Source organism: Salmo salar, chromosome ssa04, assembly GCF_905237065.1.
Source record: "Salmo salar chromosome ssa04, Ssal_v3.1, whole genome shotgun sequence".
In the NCBI taxonomy this organism is placed as follows: domain Eukaryota; kingdom Metazoa; phylum Chordata; class Actinopteri; order Salmoniformes; family Salmonidae; genus Salmo; species Salmo salar.
Window position 1 is genome coordinate 61,864,858 of NC_059445.1, and position 21,887 is coordinate 61,886,744.

Genomic DNA, 21,887 nt, shown 5'->3' on the forward strand with positions numbered 1-21,887 from the left:
AGTGCTGGTAGGGTAGACAGAGCAGGTGAGTGCTGGTAGGGTAGACAGAGCAGGTGAGTGCTGGTAGGGTAGACAGAGAAGGTGAGTGCTGGTAGGGTAGACAGAGAAGGTGAGTGCTGGTAGGGTAGACAGAGCAGGTGAGTGCTGGTAAGGTAGACAGAGCAGGTGAGTGCTGGTAGAGTAGACAGAGCAGGTGAGAGCTGGTAGAGTAGACAGAGCAGGTGAGTGCTGGTAAGGTAGACAGAGCAGGTGAGTGCTGGTAGGGTAGACAGAGCAGGTGAGTGCTGGTAGGGTAGACAGAGCAGGTGAGTGCTGGTAAGGTAGACAGAGCAGGTGAGTGCTGGTAGGGTAGACAGAGCAGGTGAGTGCTGGTAAGGTAGACAGAGCAGGTGAGTGCTGGTAGGGTAGACAGAGCAGGTGAGTGCTGGTAGGGTAGACAGAGCAGGTGAGTGCTGGTAGGGTAGACAGAGCAGGTGAGTGCTGGTAGGGTAGACAGAGCAGGTGAGTGCTGGTAGGGTAGACAGAGCAGGTGAGTGCTGGTAAGGTAGACAGAGCAGGTGAGTGCTGTTTGGGTAGACAGAGCAGGTGAGTGCTGGTAGGGTAGACAGAGCAGGTGAGTGCTGGTAGGGTAGACAGAGCAGGTGAGTGCTGGTAGGGTAGACAGAGCAGGTGAGTGCTGTCTGGGTAGACAGAGCAGGTGAGTGCTGTTTGGGTAGACAGAGCAGGTGAGTGCTGGTAGGGTAGACAGAGCAGGTGAGTGCTGGTAAGGTAGACAGAGCAGGTGAGTGCTGTTTGGGTAGACAGAGCAGGTGAGTGCTGGTAGGGTAGACAGAGCAGGTGAGTGCTGTTTGGGTAGACAGAGCAGGTGAGTGCTGTTTGGGTAGACAGAGCAGGTGAGTGCTGTTTGGGTAGACAGAGCAGGTGAGTGCTGTTTGGGTAAACAGAGCAGGTGTTTGGTGGTTGCAGCCCTGTTCCACCCTTTTATGTTAATGTGTTAATATATGCAAATACACCCGGTGTTTTTATGTGCAATAGTTCAGTCAATATCTAATGGATTACAACAATTCTAAAAGTTTGGAGTAGCTACGTCCAGTTTCCAACTGCTGCTTTTATTCAAGTTGTTTTTAAAGCCTTAACAATTTTGATGTCTGTTGCTAGTTAAAGAGTTTGTCAATGGTATCAAGAGATTTAAACAAAGAGAAGTATATCAACTCTGCCTTGTAAAACCAGCATGTTATGGTATTCCAACTGGCTTCAATGAAATGTCCTTCAATACAGGTTTCGCCAGGAATGCTTTATCTGAAACTTGTTTGAATCACTGGAGAATATGTTTATTCAGACAAGACAATGGTATGTTTTGGAGAGGCTTTACTTCTTGAATATATCTCAATAAACAACAATGGCCCTTGAAAATATTATAACAAGATGAACAAACACATTTTTCATTATTAAGACATTTCACTGTGTCCCAACTGCAGTTGGATTTAGTGTACAGAATAGCTTTGTAAATGTTGGTACATAATGACCAAAAACTCTTGAAATCAAAGTGAATATATTTACATAATGTACATTTACATTTACATTTAAGTCATTTAGCAGACGCTCTTATCCAGAGCGACTTACAAAATGGTGCATTCACCTTATGATATCCAGTGGAACAACCACTTTACAATAGTGCATCTAAATCTTTTAAGGGGGGGGGGGGTTAGAAGGATTACGTAGTAAGCCTTATGTAGTAAGGCTTGTGTCAGTCTTCGGTGTTGACTTTAAGTTCTCCTTACACCATCACCTGCAACAGAATGTGAGTCCAAAATTTGGCTCCAGACATTGCTCCTCTCACTCTATCTCTCCTGTCAGGCAAAAAGGGCAGATCCCACCTTGTGATACAGGGAGGATACCTCAGCAGAACTGGAGTGTCCTAAAGCTCTGTAGAACACCCAGAGCATGTAGGCAACATGATTCCCAAATTACACTCAGAAGCTTTTGATCTTGAGAGAGCGCTGCCACTTGAAGATGAGAGTCTGGAGTTTGGACCCTTGCATAAGCAAATATTTATGTACCTCTGGAAAAAACAGGTTCTGACAAATCACACTCAAGTTTCGGTCGGTCATCCCTTTGGGAACAGATGACTGCAATATCTCTGTGAGCTGCCAGTGTTGTTGCATCTTCCAATTCACATGAAAACACGACTATACAAATATGCTAGATGATTGAATTGTCTTGGATGGGCACTGATGGCACTGCGTCTCTTATTAAGACAAAGTGAAATGGGGCAACTATGTGAACTGGATACAGATAGTTAGCAATGTATGTGGCAAACATCAATCAATGCTTTGAATCTGTTCATACGGCGCCCTCCTGTGGCTAGCACAGAAATACAAGGTTACCATCCAGCCTTTTTATGTGAGTAAAGTTCATGTCGGATAAAGAAAAGTCACAACAGGTCTGATGTAAACAGAAAACGTGTCCGTAAACGTTCCAAATGTCGACAAAACAAAATACACTAGACAAGGTGGGCTCTCCGTGTTGGCAAAATTAATTATGCAAGAATTTTTCAAATGGTGTTGGAAATGCATTTATGCGCAATGGACTTCTGTGGGCAAATGTTCACCTTTGACGGCCACTGGCACGCTGGAGAAGTGTGCTCTTCACAGATTTATCCCTGTTTCAACAGTACTGGACAGATGGCAGACAGTGTAGTGTGTATGGCGTTGTGTGGGCAAGCGGTTTGCTGATGTTAACGTTGTGAACAGAGTGCCCCATGGTGGGGTTATGGTATGGGCAGACATAAGCTATGGACAACGAACACAACTGCATTTTATCGATGGCAATTTGAATACACAGAGATACCGTGACAAGATCCTGAGGCCCATTGTCATGCCATTCATCTGCCGCCATCACCTCATGTTTCAGCATGATAATGCACGCAAGGATCTGTACACAATTCCTGGAAACTGAAAATGTCCCAGCTCTTCCATAGCCTGCATACTCAGACATGTTTGGGATGCTCTGGATCAACGTGTACGACAGAGTGTTCCAGTTCCAGCCAATATCCAGAAACTTCACACGGCCATTGAAGACGAGTGGGACAACATTCCACAGGCCACAATCAACAGCCTGATCACCTCTATGCGAAGGATATGTGTTGTGCTGCATGAGGCATATCGTGCTCACACCAGATACTGACTGGTTTTCTGATCCACGCCCCTACCCTTTTAAGGTATCTGTGACCAACAGACGCATATTTGTATTCCCAGTCATGTGAAATCCATAGATTAGGGCCTAATTAATTTATTTCAATTGACGGACTTCCATATGTGAACTGTAACTCAGTAAAATCTTTGAAATTGTTGCTTGTTGCGTTGAGTGTAGTTGGGATGTGGTTAAATCATGGTGAATCAAATCATGCGAATCAAAATAATCATTTGTGAAACACGAACAGTAATTTTCATAGACTTCCTTTGGGATTATGTGGCTGCAAAACTTGTTTTGTAGATACTTCAAATTGATATGGGCATTTCATTTATGGGACATTGCAACTCAATAGATGTCAGCCTGCAAAGTAACTTCTAAGGTAAGATAAATATGACTAAACTAGAAAAGGTACATTTCCTGAAGAAAATCTGTGTGCTTGCCTGTCTAAAAATATTTGTTAAAATGAATAATTCAAGCTGAATAGAAAGTGAAGCAGTTCGTCATAGTAAGAACAGGTCTGATTACTTAAGTATATACACTCGTTGGCTAGTTTATTCGGTACAACCGACTAGTACTGAGTTGTACCCCCCTTTGCCTCCAGAACAGTCGGAAATTCTTTGGGGCATGGAAACCTAACGTGAGCCAGGAAAACATTCCCTACACCATTACACCACCGCCACCAGCCTGTACCGCTGAACCAGGCAGGATGGGGCCATGGACTCCTGCTGCTTATGCCAAATCCTGACTCTGCCATCAGCATGACATAAGCCTGTAATGCTGGAACCGGGACGCAACAGGAACTGGGATTCGTCGGACCAGGTAAGGTTTTTCCACTCCTAAATTGTCCAATGTTGGTGATCGCCCACTGAAGCCGCTTCTTGTTTTTAGATGATAGGAGTGGAACCCGGTGTGGTCGTCTGCTGCAATAGCCCATCTGTGACAAGGACTGGCGAGTTGTGCGTTCCAAAATGCCGTTCTATACACCACTTTTGTAATGCGCCCTTATTTGCCTGTTTGTGGCCTGCCTATTAGCTTGCACAATTCTTGCCATTCTCCTTCGACCTCTCAACAATGAGCTGTTTTAGCCCACAACACATTTAAAGTTGCTTAGGTCATATATTTTTCCTATTCTAACGTTCAATCGAATAGTAACAGAATGCCTCGATGCCTGTCTGCCTGCTTTATATAGCAAGCCACGGCCACGTGACACAGTCTGTAGGGGCGAACCATTTCCGTGAACGGGGTGGTGTACCTAATAAACAGCCACTGAGTGTATTTCAACTAGCAAAGTTTTAGGCAATTAACTGTGCCTAAAACTCAGCTGGGACAGGCTTTCAAACTGTGGTCCTTGTGACTGTCATTCTAAAACCATTATAACAAAAGGCTAAAATCTCTTGGTAAGGTCGCTAGGTGTTGGTGGTGTAGTGGTGCCTAGAGAAGTGGGTATACTCTTAATTTTTCCAAAAATGTCCCAAACGGCCCACTCGGCAAAGGAAAGGCGACCTGTGTGAAAAATGATATGAGAAACAGTGGCATACACTCTGAATTACCTAAAAATATGAATCCCATATTGGTCTTTCACAGTCAGGCCAACCCAAGTTGTACTGTGCAAGTAGGCTAATAGTAGGCCTACTATTGAAACAGATAAATGAGTCTGTCAACTGAGTCAGAAATCAGGTTTTTGTTCTCAAAGTCACTTTTTTATAGAAACCCCCCCCCCCAAATTGTACGTTATAAGTCCATAACAATGCTTAAACCACAACAGGAGACCACTTTTGAGGTCTGGAAAAATGTAAGACATTTTTATTTGAGTGTAGTTACCCTTTAATTCAAGTGCACAGGCACCTAGCACTGTTTGGTTAGTGGTGTTTCTGTAGCACGAGATGGAGTTTACAAAACAAATGGCCATTGGATTGAAGCAAATAATCATGTCATTCTGCCAGGTAGGCAACCTCTATGGGCAAGGCGGGACGAATTCGTCCCACCTACGTAACAGCCACCTGAATTCAGTGGCGCGATTTTTGAATCGTTTGAAATACTATTACTTCAATTTCTCAAACATATGACTATTTTACAGCTATTTAAAGACAAGACTCTCCTTAATCTAACCACACTGTCCGATTTCAAAAAGGCTTTACAACGAAAGCAAAACATTAGATTATGTCAGGAGAGTGCCCAGCCAGAAATAATCAGACACCCATTTTTCAAGCTAGCATATAATGTCACAAAAACCCAAACCACAGCTAAATGCAGCACTAACCTTTTATGATCTTCATCAGATGACACACCTAGGACATTATGTTATACAATACATGCATGTCTGTTCAATCAAGTTCATATTTATATAAAAAAACAGCTTTTTACATTAGCATGTGACGTTCAGAAAAAGCATACCCCCGCAAACTTCCGGGAATTTACTAACAGTTAGCTAAATTACTCACGATAAACGTTCACAAAAAGCATAACAATTATTTTAAGAATTATAGATACATTACTCCTCTATGCACTCGATATGTCCGATTTTAAAATAGCTTTTCGGATTAAGCACATTTTGCAATATTCTAAGTACATAGCCCAGCCATCACGGCTAGCTATTTAGACACCCGGCAAGATTAGCCTTCACCAAAATCCTATTTCCTATAAGAAAAATGTTCTTACCTTTCCTGTTCTTCGTCAGAATGCACTCCCAGGACTTCTACTTCAATAACAAATGTAGGTTTGGTCCCAAATAATCCATCGTTATATCCAAATATCCTCTGTTTTGTTCGTATGCGTTCTAGACACTATACGAATGGTAAATAACGGTCGCACGCATGGCGCATGGCGTGACAAAAAATGTCTAAATATTCCATTACCGTACTTCGAAGCATGTCAACCGCTGTTTAAAACCAATTTTTATGCCATTTATCTCGTAGAAAAGCGATAATATTCCGACCGGGAATCTGCAATAAGCTAAACAGCCGAATGAAATTTCTCCACGGGGGCGAATCGTGCACGCGCCTCATTCAATGGTCCTCTGATCGGCCACTTGGATAAGGCGATAATCTGTTTCAGCCAGAGGCTGCCTCGTCATCGTTCAGGTTTTTCCCGGGTTCTGAGAGCCTATTGGAGCCCTGGGAATTGTCACGTTACAGCTAAGATCCTTACTCTTCAATAAACAGATGCAAGACGCACGACTCCTTGTCAGACAGGCCACTTCCTGCATGAAACCTTGTCAGGTTTTAGCCTGCCATAGGAGTTCTGTTATACTCACAGACACCATTCAAACAGTTTTAGAAACTTTAGGGTGAACAATAATATGCATATTCTAGCTTCTGAGTTGGTGTAGGAGGCAGTTAAAAATGGGCACATATTTTTTCCAAAATTCTCAATACTGCCCCCTAGCCCAAACAGGTTAACATTTAATTGAGAAGGTTATTGGGAAAGCCTTTCCATCTACCAGAGTACAGTTAGGCCTATCATTAACGTCGCTATATTTTTCCTGTTCCTTAATTGCTTGAAACTTGGACGTTTTACTTCATATTATGAGGCATGTCTTATCTTGCTTCAAAGTAGCCTATAGCCAAAATCCCACCATAGAAACGTGGAGGAAATTGTTTTTTGTAAAACAATTTCCTCCACGTTTCTATGGTGGGACTTCCTCATTTGCTTTCTCCTTTTCTATTAGTTTTCTTTCTTTCATTGTCTAGCAGCAAAATACAAATTATCCTAGTCATATTATCAACCCATGATAGTTGTTGCATGTTTAGATCTCCCCTCTTTCTACATTTCTAACAGATATTTCCATCTCTGTCCATGAAACCGCTCGCATGTGCGGTGCACATTCTAGAAAGGTGTTTTACTGCAATTTGCATTTTGGAACATTCAGGCATAGGCCTACTGCAGTGTGCACATTGTTATGTCTAAAATGTGAAGAAATATTAGTTTATCAACAGTTTAAACTAAACATTCTGATCTGTTCCATCAGCCTTATTAAATGATATGGCGTATACCTCTACTACACTACTTTAAGACGCATCATGGGGATTAAGAAGTCAATATACGCAATTCTCAACGAAAAATAAGTGGCTATGTGGCATATACCCTCCACTACCCCACTGGTTGTAAGGCTGGTCAGTATTTTTATAAGGGGTTCAAATTGTATTTCTTTATACACTGAAGAAAAATATCAATGCAACATGTAAAGTGTTGGTCCCATGTTTCATGAGCTGAAATAAAAAAAATCCCAGATATGCTGCATACGCATAAAAAGCTTATTTCTCTCAAAATATATCCAGTTTCTGTTAGTGAACATTTCTCCTTTGCCAAGATAATCCATCTACCTGACAGGTGTGGCATATCAAGAAGCTGATTAAACAGCATGAGGATTATTTCTGTCTTTAATAAAGCCCTTTTCTGGGGGGGAAATCATTCTGATTGGCTGGGCCTTGCTCCCCAGTGGGTGGGCCTATGCCCTTCAAGGCCCACCCATGCCTGCACCCCTGCCCAGTCATGTGAAATCCATAGATTAGAGAATAATGAATTTATATCAATGGACTTATTTCCTTCTATGAACTGTAACTCAGTAAAAACATTGAAATTGTTTCATGTTGCGTTTATATTTTTGTTCAGTATATATTTTATTCGCTTGCCTCAACTTTGTATAGCCTTACCATCACTTCTTCACAAAGTCTGCACACATCTTGAAGCACATTTCTTTCTCTTTGTCCAAATAGTCCTTGTAGCATCTGCACAAATAACAATAATGTAGTTGAAACAATGTGTCACTTGGGAAATAATCAATGAACGTCAATGAATAAACAATGAATGTCAGAAATATTATCTTACATGGCAAGCTTCCTCAGGAGATTGTTGATGTCGATGTCGAATGGTTTGTTGGCCTGAGACATCCTGTGGTAATCCTGGGCTTTCTCATAGTCAAACAACTCCAAATAGGCCTGAGGAAAACCCTCTGGTTAAAACATCTGTGACTGTGATTCTTTCAACAAGTGAGCCATCACCAAACATGCAAATCTCAAATGTATGAAAATGGGAAGATGTACGCTTTAGAATCATTTTAAGATGCTAGTAAATGGGTAAATCTTCATAAAACATATGGTCCTAGCAAATGCACAACCTGTAAAAGTATTTTTTAAAGAACATTTATGTCTGCCGTCAGATCCGTCTGCTCACCTATATTTAATATCCATAGCACAAACTATGATGCCAAAAACAAGTACATATACTGTAGGCACACACACACACGAACCCAGCTTATTGACAAGAATATGACTTCCCCCACCCTGAGGGTCTGACCTGACCTGACCACAGTGGAAGAGGGCCTTGGTGTTGGTGGGGTCGATCTCCATGGCCTTGTGGCCGTACTCCAGGGCTTTCAGGGGCCTGTCCAGACGGAGCTGGGTCAGGGACAGGGTGAGGTAGATGGGCAGCTGCACCGCTGCGATGCTCCTCTTCTCCTCCATCTCCCGATTACCCAGCAGAGTCACCGCCTGACCAGACACATGGAGAGGTCATATGTAGAAAGAGTTATTTGATGTATTTATTTATATATCACATGCACACTTGCGTGCGGACACAGTAGGGCGTGCACACACTACACGCACTCACACAACAGTGTGCTTGTCAAATATTACACATGACAGTGAGTTTCTGACAATAAAATAAAATCTACAAAAAACTCAATACTTATGAGAGGGATCCAGCATAACATCACAATCATTCCTCTCATTCATTCACATACACTTGAAGTAATCCTTCATCATAAAATAATGCTGAAACTAAAATCAAGGGGCTCATTAGACGACATAACATTTAGGACATAAAACTTGTTTTTCTGATACTACCTGTTTGTAGCGATCTTTGGCATCCTCGAAGCAATGTGTCGACCACATTGAAGAGCGTGGACAGAGGAACAGTGTTCTGCTCCTCCTGGAGGGAGAGAGGGGTTTAGGAAAGGTAAAAACAGGGGAGAGGGAGCCAACAAAATTACAACTAATCCCCAGATAGTAGTGAGAAGCATGACCAGAAATAGTCACTTCAGTCCAAGTAGAAAATGGCTTTATTCAACCCCCTAACATATCTCAGCTCCTTCCACTGTATTTAATAAGGTAGGTTGACATTCTCTGTTACAACAACATCCTGGTCCTGGAGGTTATCACCATTAACCTTGAGGGAACTCTAACTAGTTTTGTCTGAGTCGAGTAATGATATACAGCTAGGGCTCGGCGATATATAGATATATATTTTTTTTTAATGAGCGTTTATGTCGACTTGTTCTCATGTTGTCTTTTTAGTCTTGTCTCTTTTCCTAAGATCACTTCTAACTCTCTGACAAGTATTTTCAACTCGCTATTTGCATTTCTGGTTTGGTCCAACAGAATGGGTCATATGGACACTGAAATACATTGAGACATTATTTTACTGTAATAGAGGAGAAGATAACCTTTCTAACAATACCCTTTTTCATGTCTCAACTCCTCAAATTGTGTGCAGAGCAGACACTATTAAAACAGGAGTATCAATAAACATAGATTCTGGTAAATTAATGCTCAGTTTGTTGTGCGCGGCATAGAATTTTAGCCAAAGACTATTATACTAGCTGTCTAGTCTGTGTTTTATAAATGTGCAATGAGCCTAAAACCTAATTATATAAGGAATTGGCAACTTGTTCTCATTTTCAGAAATAAGGTAGGCTACTTGATTTCAACATCTGAACAGTGGACCAGCTAACATGCCGTTCAAACAATTGGAGACAGACAGAAGGGTGTGTTCATAATAATGAAACTGTAAAGCTACCTTGTTAGCTAGCAAATGGATACAAGTATGCTAAACTTGAAATATAAAGATTAGCTGGCTACTCACTAGCATGTGCAGGGATGCAAACTGGTGAGGACCCAAAAAGGTGACACTTTTTTTTATTTGCACCGAAACATGCAAAAAAATCCCTGCTAGGGGGAAATGCAGGTTTTAACTAATTAAACAACAAAGAATATATGATGTACATGCTCAGTCTGTGTGTCATTTTTTTTAAGTGGTTAATGTGAAATAAACTCACAGGTAAAAAATGTAAAGAACGCAATCTAATGTTATTTGTTGCCTAGACTTTACTGCAAATGACACTCAATGTCTTGAGAAAAAAACAATACACTAATATTGCAGTTAGCCATGACAGCCTTTATAATAGAACGCTTGTGACCACACACATCTAAATATTGCACTTGGGGAAAAAACATCTTAAAGTAGAAATAGAATGAAACAAACAGGCATTCTATTTTTGCTCTATTATAGTGGCCACTATAGTAGACATCGATCAAGTGCACAAGGCTACACGTGTGCAAAAATAACGTTCACCGGGTAAAAAAAATTGAATTATCCCCCCTCACTCGCACACAAGTTGTACTGTCAAGTTCAACTTTATGCATTATACCGCCTCCAACGTTCTAATTTACTTCCGATCGGGTTGATGACTTCCGGAGCGTGTTCTGCTATTGTTTTTATCATTAGCTTACTAGCTATCGTCGATGCATTTCTGACTGAAATAGTTCGCAATGACTACGTTTAAATTACAGCCCCGCGAAGGAGGTGCTAATGAACATTGTTCACGTCACCCCGCTCCTCCGCTGGCTTCCTGTTGAAGCTCGCATCCGCTACAAGACCATGGTGCTTGCCTACGGAGCTGTGAAGGGAACGGCACCTCCGTACCTTCAGGCTCTGATCAGGCCCTACACCCAAACAAGGGCACTGCGTTCATCCACTTCTGGCCCCCCTACCTCTGCGGAAGCACAGTTCCCGCTCAGTCCAGTCAAAACTGTTCGCTGCTCTGGCACCCCAATGGTGGAACAAGCTCTCTCACGACGCCAGGACAGCGGAGTCAATCACCACCTTCCGGAGACACCTGAAACCCCACCTCTTTAAGGAATACCTAGGATAGGATAAAGTAATCCTTCTAACCCCCCCCCCCTAAAGATTTAGATGCACTATTGTAAAATGGTTGTTCCACTGGATATCATAAGGTGAATCCACCAATTTGTAAGTCCAGAGCGTCTGCTAAATGACTTAAATGTAAATGTTCAGTGCCTCTGTGTTCAGTTTCTTTCAAATTTAATGGTATTGTGAGCTTCCATCGTTTCCCGGTCGATGTAGAGCTCAGAAAAAGGTGGTTGGTGGCAGTACGTCGAGACAATTTTGCTGTCACCAAACACCTTTTCTGTTTCATTACAGAAAAGGTGTGTAGTACACATTTCGTCGAAAGTCACTTTGTTGCGGGAAGAATTGGGGGGCGACAATACCTAAAAAGAGGTGTTGTTCCTACGGTCTTCGCGTGGAACTGGCACATTCAAAAGAGACCTGGTGTTTGGGGAAGGTGACTGAAACCTCCTGCTCCGACTGAGGGGGATGAAGAACAAGGTGCGCTGCCTGTGGACTGTGCCATCTCTGATCCGGTCCAGAGCATGGGCCAAGCCAGTGTAAATGTGTTTATTTGCTCTTAGCAAAATAATAATTTGTTTATCTACGACATGTACCAATCATTTGTGTTGTAGTGAATATCAGTTTGTGTGGAGCTTGTATTGGCTTTAATTAGGCAATGAGTAACAGGGGTGGGGGAAAGAAATCAAGTAAAACACAGAATGCAAGATTGAATACAATGTTAGAGATGTGTAATTGATTAACTGAACTGTTGAACATTTGCTGAAATATATATATTTTTTTAAACAAATCTATTCTACTGTAGATTTCTTCACGAGAACATCAATACTTATTTTTCATAAAACCACTGAACTTGGCACCCATGCAGGGCATCCATTCAGTTGCGAGATAGACACTTCTGCAAGTAGTGGTAAAAATAAAAGTGGTCAACCTTCTCTCTTATAGTTTTTGAAACCTGTAGATCTGTATATATCCTTTCAACTAGGATGTCCTCCTGTGCACAGATGACAAAGTCACACCACCTACAACCTGTGATAAGGATTTGACCTTGCACCTGCCAGTAGTAAGCATGAGATCTCTTCAACTTCAGCTCTCCATTCTGTATCTTCAGGTAAGGGCAGTCAACATAACTTGGTACATTTGGGCACTTGACCTCTAAGAGTCCAAAGTGTGGTCTCACAAATATGATTCCATCTGGAGAGGATCCTAACCACAGAGCATCCGGGTGCACTACGAAGCCACACGGAAAGAAGTTAACATTCTTCAGTGTGCAGTACTCCTGTACAGCCACTGGCTCCATGGCTAGCCCCCTCTTCATCTCCATGGTCTGCATACCAGATCCCTTGAACATCCGCTCAGCTAGGTGGTCAGCTGAAGTCTCCCCGGACATGGCAAACCTCTTGGAAACGAGAGGATGTTATTCTCATTTTCCTGAGCTGATGCCATTCCGGGCTGCTGCTCTGCTCCCTTGTAGCAACCTCGACTTTGTGTGACATCTCGTAGGTTGTCTCTAATGCCTTGAGGTGGAACTGCTCCTGATGGCTAAGGACGTAAGCACACTGGGAAGCCTGAAGCCTGTAGCCATCTAATGGAAGTATTGGTGGAGAAGTGGCATCGGCAATCTTCACAATTTCACGGGTCTTTGGCTGTGGAAGCTGATAGGACAGAACACTGCCGGCTTGCACTGGCCCAAAGGCGGACTCAACCAGGGGCACGTCAGCTGACATTTCCATTGTTGTCACAAGAGGGGCAGTAAGTGGAGAAAAGTTGGCATGTATCCATTGAGTGCTTTGTAGAGAGAACTTCTGCAAAACATTTTAAAACCTTAACATCAGGTTGGAGAGATTACTATGACAAAGACTCATGTAACTTTTCCAGAAACAGCACAAGCCCGAAAGTTCAAATAAAATGAATTAAAATATACAGATTTATAGATTATATATTTACCCCCAGGCTTTTCCCAAACATTTGTCATTATCATCTGGATACAATCACAAGAAAATGGTTTCTAAAATGTTTCCATTCTAGGAACCTCCAACTTACCTTATTCCATCAGCACACAAGTTAGTAGGTTTACGGAACTCTATCCCATCAACCGGACCTGGTTTCACACCCTAATTAACAACGATTTACTGTTACATAGGCTCAATATTTTTCAGGTGCATTTTTTATGGATATTGATAAGACTCACAAGTGTTCTTGGCTTGTGCCAATGCTGTTCTGTGTCTGTGCAGCAGGAATGTTTAGTTGAGAGTAGTGGGCTGTCTGGTAAAGAAGGGCCACCAGATGATTGCACAGCACTTCCTGCAACACAGGAGCAGTGGCTTTGGACCACTATCACTGGTTCGGAGTGCTTTAACACCATCTGCGAAGTGAATGAAGTGAGAAACAAGAATGATGCGGCCCTCGTAAGCACATATTGTAGAGGGAAAACAATAGTTCACAGATAGTAGTTAGTTCGTTTGCTAGTTAACATTTCACACAGATTGCCAGGGTCCAGTAAGCAACTAACGCGTTATAGCTTGAGGAACAGCAAGGAGTCGTAACGTTATACCAGTTAAATCAATACTATAGCGAATTGGTTAGGTCACTAATGTAAGCTCATCTGATGTTGTAACGTTAGCTGTCTGACTTTATTGACCAGCTCATTTTCACACCATAAACTCAATTATTTGATCAGTTAAGTTGGCTAATGTTGCTCAACATTTCTCGGGCTAGCTAACGGAGAATTTGATCCAGCTAGCAAGATAGCGTTACTTAACAATGCTAATACTAGTACTTGTTCCACCACACTTTCTCCCTCACCTCAAACTGTCCAAATACCAGTTGTTTTTCGGTTACAGCTCATGAACTACGCTTTATCACCTTCTCACCCCCGTCTCCGTGGTCAGGCTTTTCACCTACCTCTCCGTTATCGTTCAGGAGACGCGCTGCTGTCAATGGCAAACTGCCTTTCTACTCTCTGCTGTCTTTCCAGAGCACGCACTGATGCTGTAACTAGCAAATTGGTTGTCTCTTCTCTCTTCAGTAGCGTGCTGCATTCTGCTGTTATGTGAACAATTGGCTGAGCCTTGGATACAGCCAGTATTGCCCCAAACGCGCATCACTCGTTCGCTTACAGCTAGTAGTGTGATCCAAAGCCCCCCTCCCTCCCAAACATTTCTCATCGGATCTACACGAATCACATAGGTCACCTATTTTGAATTCAAAACTGCGAATTTAACCGAAAGGTGACTAGCTTGCATCCCTGCATGTGGGCTTGTGTTCGAGTGACTGTTTATGAGACCTGTGTTAATTTTCTATAATGACTGCTACAAGAAGTTACTCATTATTAGTGAATGTGCAATTACACATGGTTCTGGTTAAATTTGTAACAAAAAGGGCATTTTCATCTGAGAAACTTGAATGCCAGATCAGTGATTATTGCAGAAAAGCAGGTTAAACTATTTTGAAAAAATAATTACATTATTAGTGAGTTATGGTTGTGGAAGGCTTCAATTTAGCCTTGGTATAAATTTGGTATTTGACCTATAATTGTACAACAAAGCTTATTTAGAGAAACATTTTTAAATATCTAGGTATATGGTGAATCACCCATAAATTAGAAACATTTCTAATAAAATTGGCGATATTGCCCATCCCTAGATACAGCCCTGACTGAATAAGGCCCCTAGTCTCCTCATTGCGAAGAACTCATCCACGAAGAACTCATCCACTTGGGCTGAGTCAAGGAAATCGAGGACCTGCACCTCGTAGAGCACAGTGGCTACAGGAGGGATGAGTGGAGGGCAGCCCATCTCTCCATTCGCATACGCAGGCAGGAAGAGAAAACTCTCCCTTCCTCATGGTCAGAATACCCAGCTCCAGGCCACATAGAGTCACGTCTGTAAGGTAAGGAGTGTGTATTAGTTGTTTATGAAGCCACATATGAAAACCAGTTACCTAAAGAGTAGGCTATACCTTACCTCTTCCAAGCTTCATCATTCGAGGGTATTTCAGGTGGCTGGTGGTCTCAAACGGTCAGTCAGAGTACTCAAGAAATCCTGAGAAATTAACTGAAGGAATATTAGCAGGTGTACAAATGGGAAATGTTATAAGAAAAAATGGTGGTGTCCCACTATGGTGTAATGTTGATACATATAATCGATTGCATTATGTCCCAATAAATATGCAATACATATACTTTACATTGTAAGGCATCCTAAAGATAGGAGTATTTTTAGAGGGTACTTGACACAGATGAATCTCTTGGCACTGGTGGGCCTTCTCCAGGTTGGATCACTTCCTTCTTGATCCGCCATCGCCCAAGAGGTCCTGCATCTGCTGGAAAGGGCTCTGACAAGGATATAGAAAAGTTAACAACATTGATAACACTTACCAAAAATTTTTCAAACCTTTTTAAATTTGTTTGCAGAGGGGCACAAAGAAACAGTCTTGCCAAAACACCGTTTTATATCTTAGTTAGATAGCTAGTAAGTTGAAACGAAATTCTGCAAGGTGGGACGCGAAGCAAAAATAATTTTGCGTGACAGGTTCAAGTTCGCGAGGCTGCAGCATAGTGTCTTGGCTAGTTAGCTAGCTAGCAAATGAGCAAATTATGCTCAAAAATGTATACATTGTAACCAGTTAGCAATACATTTTGGTTTATGAAACATCCCTATTAATATGATGGTGTAAAGTTGAGCAAATAATAGTTGTGTTAAAATGTTGACATCACATGTAACGTTAGGTTAACTAGCGAACATTAACTCGCTGCTGGCAATAGGCAGCCTCCCATCCATCTGTTTACCTGAGTAAACATTAGCCGCTCGTGGGAATCCAAAAACTGCTGAATTCTGGTCCACAGTCCATTTCCTGACATAATGTTGTCGAAAGATGATTGAACATTTCAATTGCACTAGCTAGCTATGATAATATAACATTCTATGAATAATGTGGGTTACTAGTTAGCTTGCGTTAACAGATTTCCCGCGGCGAACGTAGCCAGGGGTGCGTTCAGTTCGATCGAACGTTTGCTACTTTGCGTAACGACTTTTACACATTTCCCCAAAACGTTCAACGTTCTTGAACATACTTTGAGGTACGTTCTCTACGTTTGGCGGGTGTGTCCTTTTAGCAATGAGTGACGTTTTAAAGGGCAGCGGTGCATTTTAGATCCCACAACCCAACCAAAGTGGTCCTTCAGAACAGCACTGTTCCCGTTTAATTGAACCTTTAGAAACTGTGTGGTTGCATTACATGTTTTTGTGTTGAACTCAGGTATGGTCATTAGGTCACAGAACACCACGTGAGGTGCACTGACCTTTTGACATTATTCAATCAAAACTGGAAATCCACTAATGGTTAACATTAAAAACAACATACTATTTCCCCTTTTGCACAATTCTTATTTTTCATGTTTCATTGGCATAACAGTCTATGGACATAGATAAGCCTACTGTACAAATTTAGTTTGTAAGTCTGTTGGAGTACTTTGACATTTTTATATTGATAAAAATATAATAAACAAAATATATGCACAAGAGCATCAATAGCATATAATACATTTTCAAAAATATGTTTTTCTGAATAATAAATGCTATGAGCTTCTGTTGTAGTTTTAAGAACTGATCAAGCATTTAGCTCATTTAGCCAATACCGCTGAACACATGTTTAAACTACAAAGGCAATAGTCCATGCTAGTAATTTGACAAATGTACAACACACTCAAACATATTTCAAATTATACTGTGGCATGGGACTATTTTATACAATTTCACAGTTGTTTAAAATGAAGTTAAATCCTCAGCGTATACCAAACACAAACAAAGAATTTCACAAATACAGTTATACTGTATATGAGTCATTCCAAGTGTTTTCAAACAGACTTTTGCCAGAGCAGTCTTCCTTTCTTTTCAAAAGAATGCATGCAAATCTCTCCATCAAAGTTTTACTTCATATGCTAATAATTAATCTTTTTCTCCCAGGGTGGGATAGTGCAGACTAATTTACCTGTTCTAATCTATTTACTGGTGGGGGTGTTGCTTTTAGCGCAACACTCCATAGCAAGGCATTTGCAAAAATGTTGACCATTCGAGCATCAAATATATGATAATTTTAGTCTGATAGTCTTCAAAATACGTCCATCATTTAAGAATAGTACATTGATTTGTCTTCAAAAATTCAAAAACACCTCAATTTTAAAGTCACCAATCACAAATTCACATGGATATCTACACTGTGGCTCAGTTGGTAGAGCATGGTGTTTGCAATGCCAGCATGGTGTGTGCAACGCCAGGGTTGTGGGTTCGATTCCCACGGGGGGCCAATACAATTTTTTTTATTTTTTTTAAATGTATGCATTCACTACTGTAAGTCGCTCTGGATAAGAGCGTCTGCTAAAATGTAAAAATGTAAATGTACACTCTTAGAAAAAAGGGTTCTTCGACTATCCCCATAGGAAAACCCTTTTTGGTTCCAGGTAAAAATCATTTTTGGTTCCATGTAGAACCCTCTGTGGAAAGGGGTCAGCCGTAGAACCCTTTTAGGTTCTAGATAGTACCCTTTTCTAAGAATGTAGGTCCTCAGAAAACAATAACTATAGGACTCTCTGGGCAAAAAAGTGACACAAACATGCATTACATTAAGGTTATATTTTATGCCTTTTGAGGCCAAAGTTCGCATTGAAATCCCATCAGAAAGAAGGCATTATATAGGAGGCTTTTCTTTAAATACTGTAATTAGTAGTCTGTCACACATTTGATATACTGTTAAGGGGATATATCAACAGACCTTGCCTTGCAAGTAAATCAGGTACTCAAGAAGCAGCAGTACTACCTACATTGTGTGCCAGACTATACTGTATGTGGCAAATATGAGCTTTCTTTGTTGAAGAGTGTTCTGTAAGGGTAAAATATGTTGTTTGGAATGTTTAGATATTGGGTTGGGTTTAACTAAATGTATGCACACATTTTACAGTGGCTTGCAAAAGTATTCACCCCCCTTGGCATTTTCCCTATTTTGTTGCCTTACAACCTGGAATTAAAATTGATTTTCGTATCATTTGTATCATTTGATTTACACAACATGCCTACCACTTTAAAGATGCAAAATATTATTTTACTGTGAAACAAACAAGAAATAAGACAGAAAAACAGAAAACTTGAGCGTGCATAACTATTCACCCCCCCCCAAAAAAAGTCAATACTTTGTAGAACCACCTTTGGTAGCAATTACAGCTGCAAGTCTGTTGGGGTGTCTCTATAAGCTTGGTACATCTAGCCACTGGGATTTTTGCCCATTCTTCACAGAAAAACTGCTCCAGCTCCTTCAAGTTGGATGGGTTCCACTGGTGTACAGCAATCTTTAAGTCATACCACAGATTATCAATTGGATTGAGGTCTGGGCTTTGACTAGGCCATCCAAGACAATTAAATGTTTTCCCTGAAATTACTCGAGTGTTGCTTTAGCAGTATGCTTAGGGTCATTGTTCTGCTGGAAGGTGAACCTCCGTCCCAGTCTCAAATCTCTGGAAGACTGAAACAGGTTTCCCTCAAAAATGTCCCTGTATTTAGCGCCATCCATCATTCCTTCAATTCTGACCAGTTTCCCAGTCCCTGCCAATTAAAAACATCCCCACAGCATGATGCGGCCACCACCATGCTTCACAGTGGGGATGGTGTTCTCGGGGTGATGAGAGGTGTTGGGTTTGCGCCAGACATAGCGTTTTCCTTGATGGCCAAAAAGCTCAATTTTAGTCTCATCTGACCAAAGTACCTTCTTGCATATGTTTTGGGAGTCTCCCACCTTTTGGCAAACATCTTTAAGCAATGGCTTTTTCCTGACCACTCTTCCATAAAGCCCAGCTCTGTGGAGTGTACGGCTTAAAGTGGCCCTATGGACAGATACTCCAATCTCCGCTGTGGAGCTTCACAGCTCCTTCAGGGTTACCTTTGGCATCTTTGTTGCCTCTCTGGTTAATGCCCTCCTTGCCTGATCTGTGAGTTTTGGTGGACATCCCTCTCTTGGCAGGTTTATTGTGGTGCCATATTCTTTCAATTTTTTAATAATGGATTTAAATGGTGCTCTGTGGGATGTTCAAAGTTTCTGATATTTTTTTTAACCCAACACCGATCTGTACTTCTCCACAATTTTGTCCCTGACTTGTTTGGAGAGCTCCTTGGTCTTCATGGTGCCACTTGCTTGGTGGCGCTCCTTGCTTAGTGGCAGTGTAGACTCTGGGGCCTTTCTGAGATCAGGTGACACTTAATCCAAGTCCACCCGTGTGCAATCTATCTAATTATGTGACTTCTGAAGGTAATTGGTTGCACCAGATCTTATTTAGGGGCTTCATAGTTTTTCACAATTCCTGACATTTAATCTTAGTAAAAATTCCCTGTCTTGGGTCAGTTAGGATCACCACTTTATTTTATGTGGTGAAATGTCAGAATAATAGTAGAGAGAATGACTTATTTCAGCTTTTATTTCTTTCAACACATTCCCAGTGGGTCAGAAGTTGACATACACTCAATTAGTATTTGGTAACATTGCCTTTAAATTGTTTAACTTGGGTCAAACGTTTCGGGTAGCCTTCCATAAGCTTCCCACAATAAGTTGGGTGAATTTTGGCCCATTCCTCCTGACAGGGCTGCTATAACTGAGTCAGGTTTGTAGGCCTCCATGCTCGCACACGCTTTTTCAGTTCTGCCCACAAATTTTCTATAGGATTGAGGTCAGGGCTTTGTGATGGCCACTCCAATACCTTGACTTTGTTGTCCTTAAGCCATGTTGCCACAACTTTGGAAGTATGCTTGGGGTCATTGTCTATTTGGAAGACCCATTTGCGACCAAGCTTTAACTTCCTGACTGATGTCTTGAGATGTTGCTTCAATATATCCTTCCTCAGGATGCCATCTATTTTGTGAAGTGCACCAGTCCCTCCTGCAGCAAAGCACCCCCACAACATGATGCTGCCACCCTCGTGCTTCACATTTGGGATGGTGTTCTTCGGCTTGCAAGCGTCCCCCTTTTTCCTCCAAACAAAATGATGGTCATTATGGATACAGTTCTATTTTTTTTCATCAGACTAGAGGACATTTCTCCAAAAGTACAATCTTCGTCCCCATGTACAGTTGCAAACCGTAGTCTGGCTTTTTTATGGCGGTTTTGGAGCAGTGGCTTCTTCCTTGCTGAGCAGCCTTTCAGGTTATGTCAATACAGGACTCGTTTTACTGTGGATATAGATAATTTTGTACCTGTTTCCTCCAGCATCTTCACAAGGTCCTTTGCTGTTGTTCTGGGATTGATTTGCACTTTTCGCACCAAAGTACATTCATCTCTAGGAGACAGAACGCATCTCCTTCCTGAGCGGTATGACGGCTGCATGGTCCCATGGTGTTAATACTTGCTTACTATTGTTTGTACAGATGAACGTGGTACCTTCAGGCGTTTGGAAATTGCTCCCAAGGATTAACCAGACTTGTGGAGGTCTACAATTTGTTTTCTGAGGTCTTGGCTGATTTCTTTTGATTTTCCCATGATGTCAAGCAAAGCGGCTCTGAGTTTGAAGGTAGGCCTTGAAATACATCCACAGGTACACCTCCAATTGACTCAAATTATGTCAATTAGCCTATCAGAAGCTTCTAAAGCCATGACATCATTTTCTGGAATTTTCCAAGCTGTTTAAAGCCACTTCTGACCCACTGAAATTGTGATACCGTGAATTATAAGTGAAATAATCTGTCTGTAAACAATTGTTAGAAAAATTACTTGTCTCATGCACAAAGTAGATGTCCTAACCGACTTGCCAAAACTATAGTTTGTTAATAAGAACTTTGTGGAGTGGTTGAAAAACGAGTTTTATTGACTCCAACATAACTGCATGTAAGCTTCCGACTTCAACTGCATGCATGCACCACTTTTCCGTTTGTATTTTTTTTATTTTTCAAACAAGTTATTTTTTTCATTTCACTTCAACAATTTGGACTATTTTGTGTATGTCCATTACATGAAATCCAAATAAAAATCTATTTAAATTCCAGGTTGTAATGCAACAAAATAGGAAAAACACCAAGGGGGATGAATACTTTTGCAAGGCACTGTATGTTATCATTTGTGCAGAAAACACTCCTCAGAAAGAAGGAGTGACTTGACTGACAACCTGGCTTGTATAAAATGATGTCCAGGATAAAAACGAGATGGGTGACGAGAAGTTTGTAAAAAAAAAAAAAAATGGATCCAGTTGTGTCATGACACTGACATATCTTATTTCACCTGCTCTCTGCAAACTACACGTGAGATTATTAATATTGTTGCATGATATTATCATAGTTATTGACAACAGACATATCAAACAGACTAGTGTAAAAATCTATTTGCGATATTGGCCATCACAGTAAGAAATGGTTTTGTTATTGGAGCTAAACAACTTAAAACCAGTACATTCATTTCAGACAGACTGGGTATCTGGGATGAACAGAGTCTATCCCAGCGGATATGAATTCACTAAAACAGACATTAGTATAAGTGCATTTTCCTTATATGAGCAGTTTTATGGTACATTCATTACCTATAAAACAAGATGTACAGTAGAAAGACCATTTAAAAGTGAACTGTTATGTTTCTCTATGATTTTAAAACAACATGTTCCATAAATGTTAGTTGCAGAGAGGGCTGGCAAATCATTTCAATTACAGGAAATTTGACAAATGCATTCCAATTCACATTAATTATCGAAAATTGCCCCTAATTTCATAAATTCAATCTCAATTTACATTTGAGTCATTTAG

The 21,887-nt window shown here is 41.2% G+C and overlaps 1 protein-coding gene and 1 long non-coding RNA gene across 6 annotated transcripts; both read right to left on the reverse strand.

Moving 5' to 3' along the window:
• Positions 1-6,458: 6,458 nt before the first annotated feature.
• On the reverse strand, positions 6,459-11,070 carry LOC106603627 (inactive peptidyl-prolyl cis-trans isomerase FKBP6). Of its 2 annotated transcripts, XM_045717217.1 has the most exons (5): positions 10,965-11,070; positions 9,039-9,123; positions 8,496-8,684; positions 8,023-8,132; positions 6,459-7,922 (listed from the first exon to the last, which is right to left on the reverse strand). In XM_045717217.1, the coding sequence occupies exons 2-5, from the start codon at positions 9,084-9,086 to the stop codon at positions 7,850-7,852; spliced, it is 420 nt and encodes a 139-aa protein (XP_045573173.1). In that variant the 5' UTR covers positions 9,087-9,123; positions 10,965-11,070; the 3' UTR covers positions 6,459-7,849. The 2 variants fall into 2 exon arrangements, with proteins under 2 accessions (XP_045573173.1, XP_014052991.1); XM_014197516.2 differs by lacking the exon at positions 10,965-11,070 and having other exon boundaries at positions 9,039-9,394.
• Positions 11,071-11,750: 680 nt separating this feature from the next.
• Positions 11,751-16,176, reverse strand: LOC106603628 (uncharacterized). Of its 4 annotated transcripts, none has more exons than XR_006769660.1 (6): positions 15,911-16,176; positions 15,310-15,456; positions 15,087-15,164; positions 13,313-15,005; positions 13,165-13,235; positions 11,751-12,926 (listed from the first exon to the last, which is right to left on the reverse strand). It is a non-coding gene; the product is annotated as an uncharacterized lncRNA (long non-coding RNA). The 4 variants fall into 4 exon arrangements; XR_001328462.2 differs by having other exon boundaries at positions 13,313-13,486; positions 14,871-15,005; positions 15,087-15,456; XR_006769659.1 differs by having other exon boundaries at positions 13,313-13,486; positions 14,026-15,005; positions 15,087-15,456.
• Between the last annotated feature and the right edge of the window lie 5,711 nt (positions 16,177-21,887).

What these genes read in the sequence shown, in the direction of transcription:
- LOC106603627 (XM_045717217.1), bottom strand. Translation starts at nt 9,086, where the DNA reads ATGTGGTCGACACATTGCTTCGAGGATGCCAAAGATCGCTACAAACAG. An exon ending in CCCTCTTCCACTGTGGTCAG is followed by an intron (nt 8,133 to 8,495) that starts GTCAGGTCAGAC and finishes GGTTTTCCTCAG; the next exon opens with GCCTATTTGGAGTTGTTTGA. An exon ending in CTCCTGAGGAAGCTTGCCAT is followed by an intron (nt 7,923 to 8,022) that starts GTAAGATAATAT and finishes TTATTTGTGCAG; the next exon opens with ATGCTACAAGGACTATTTGG.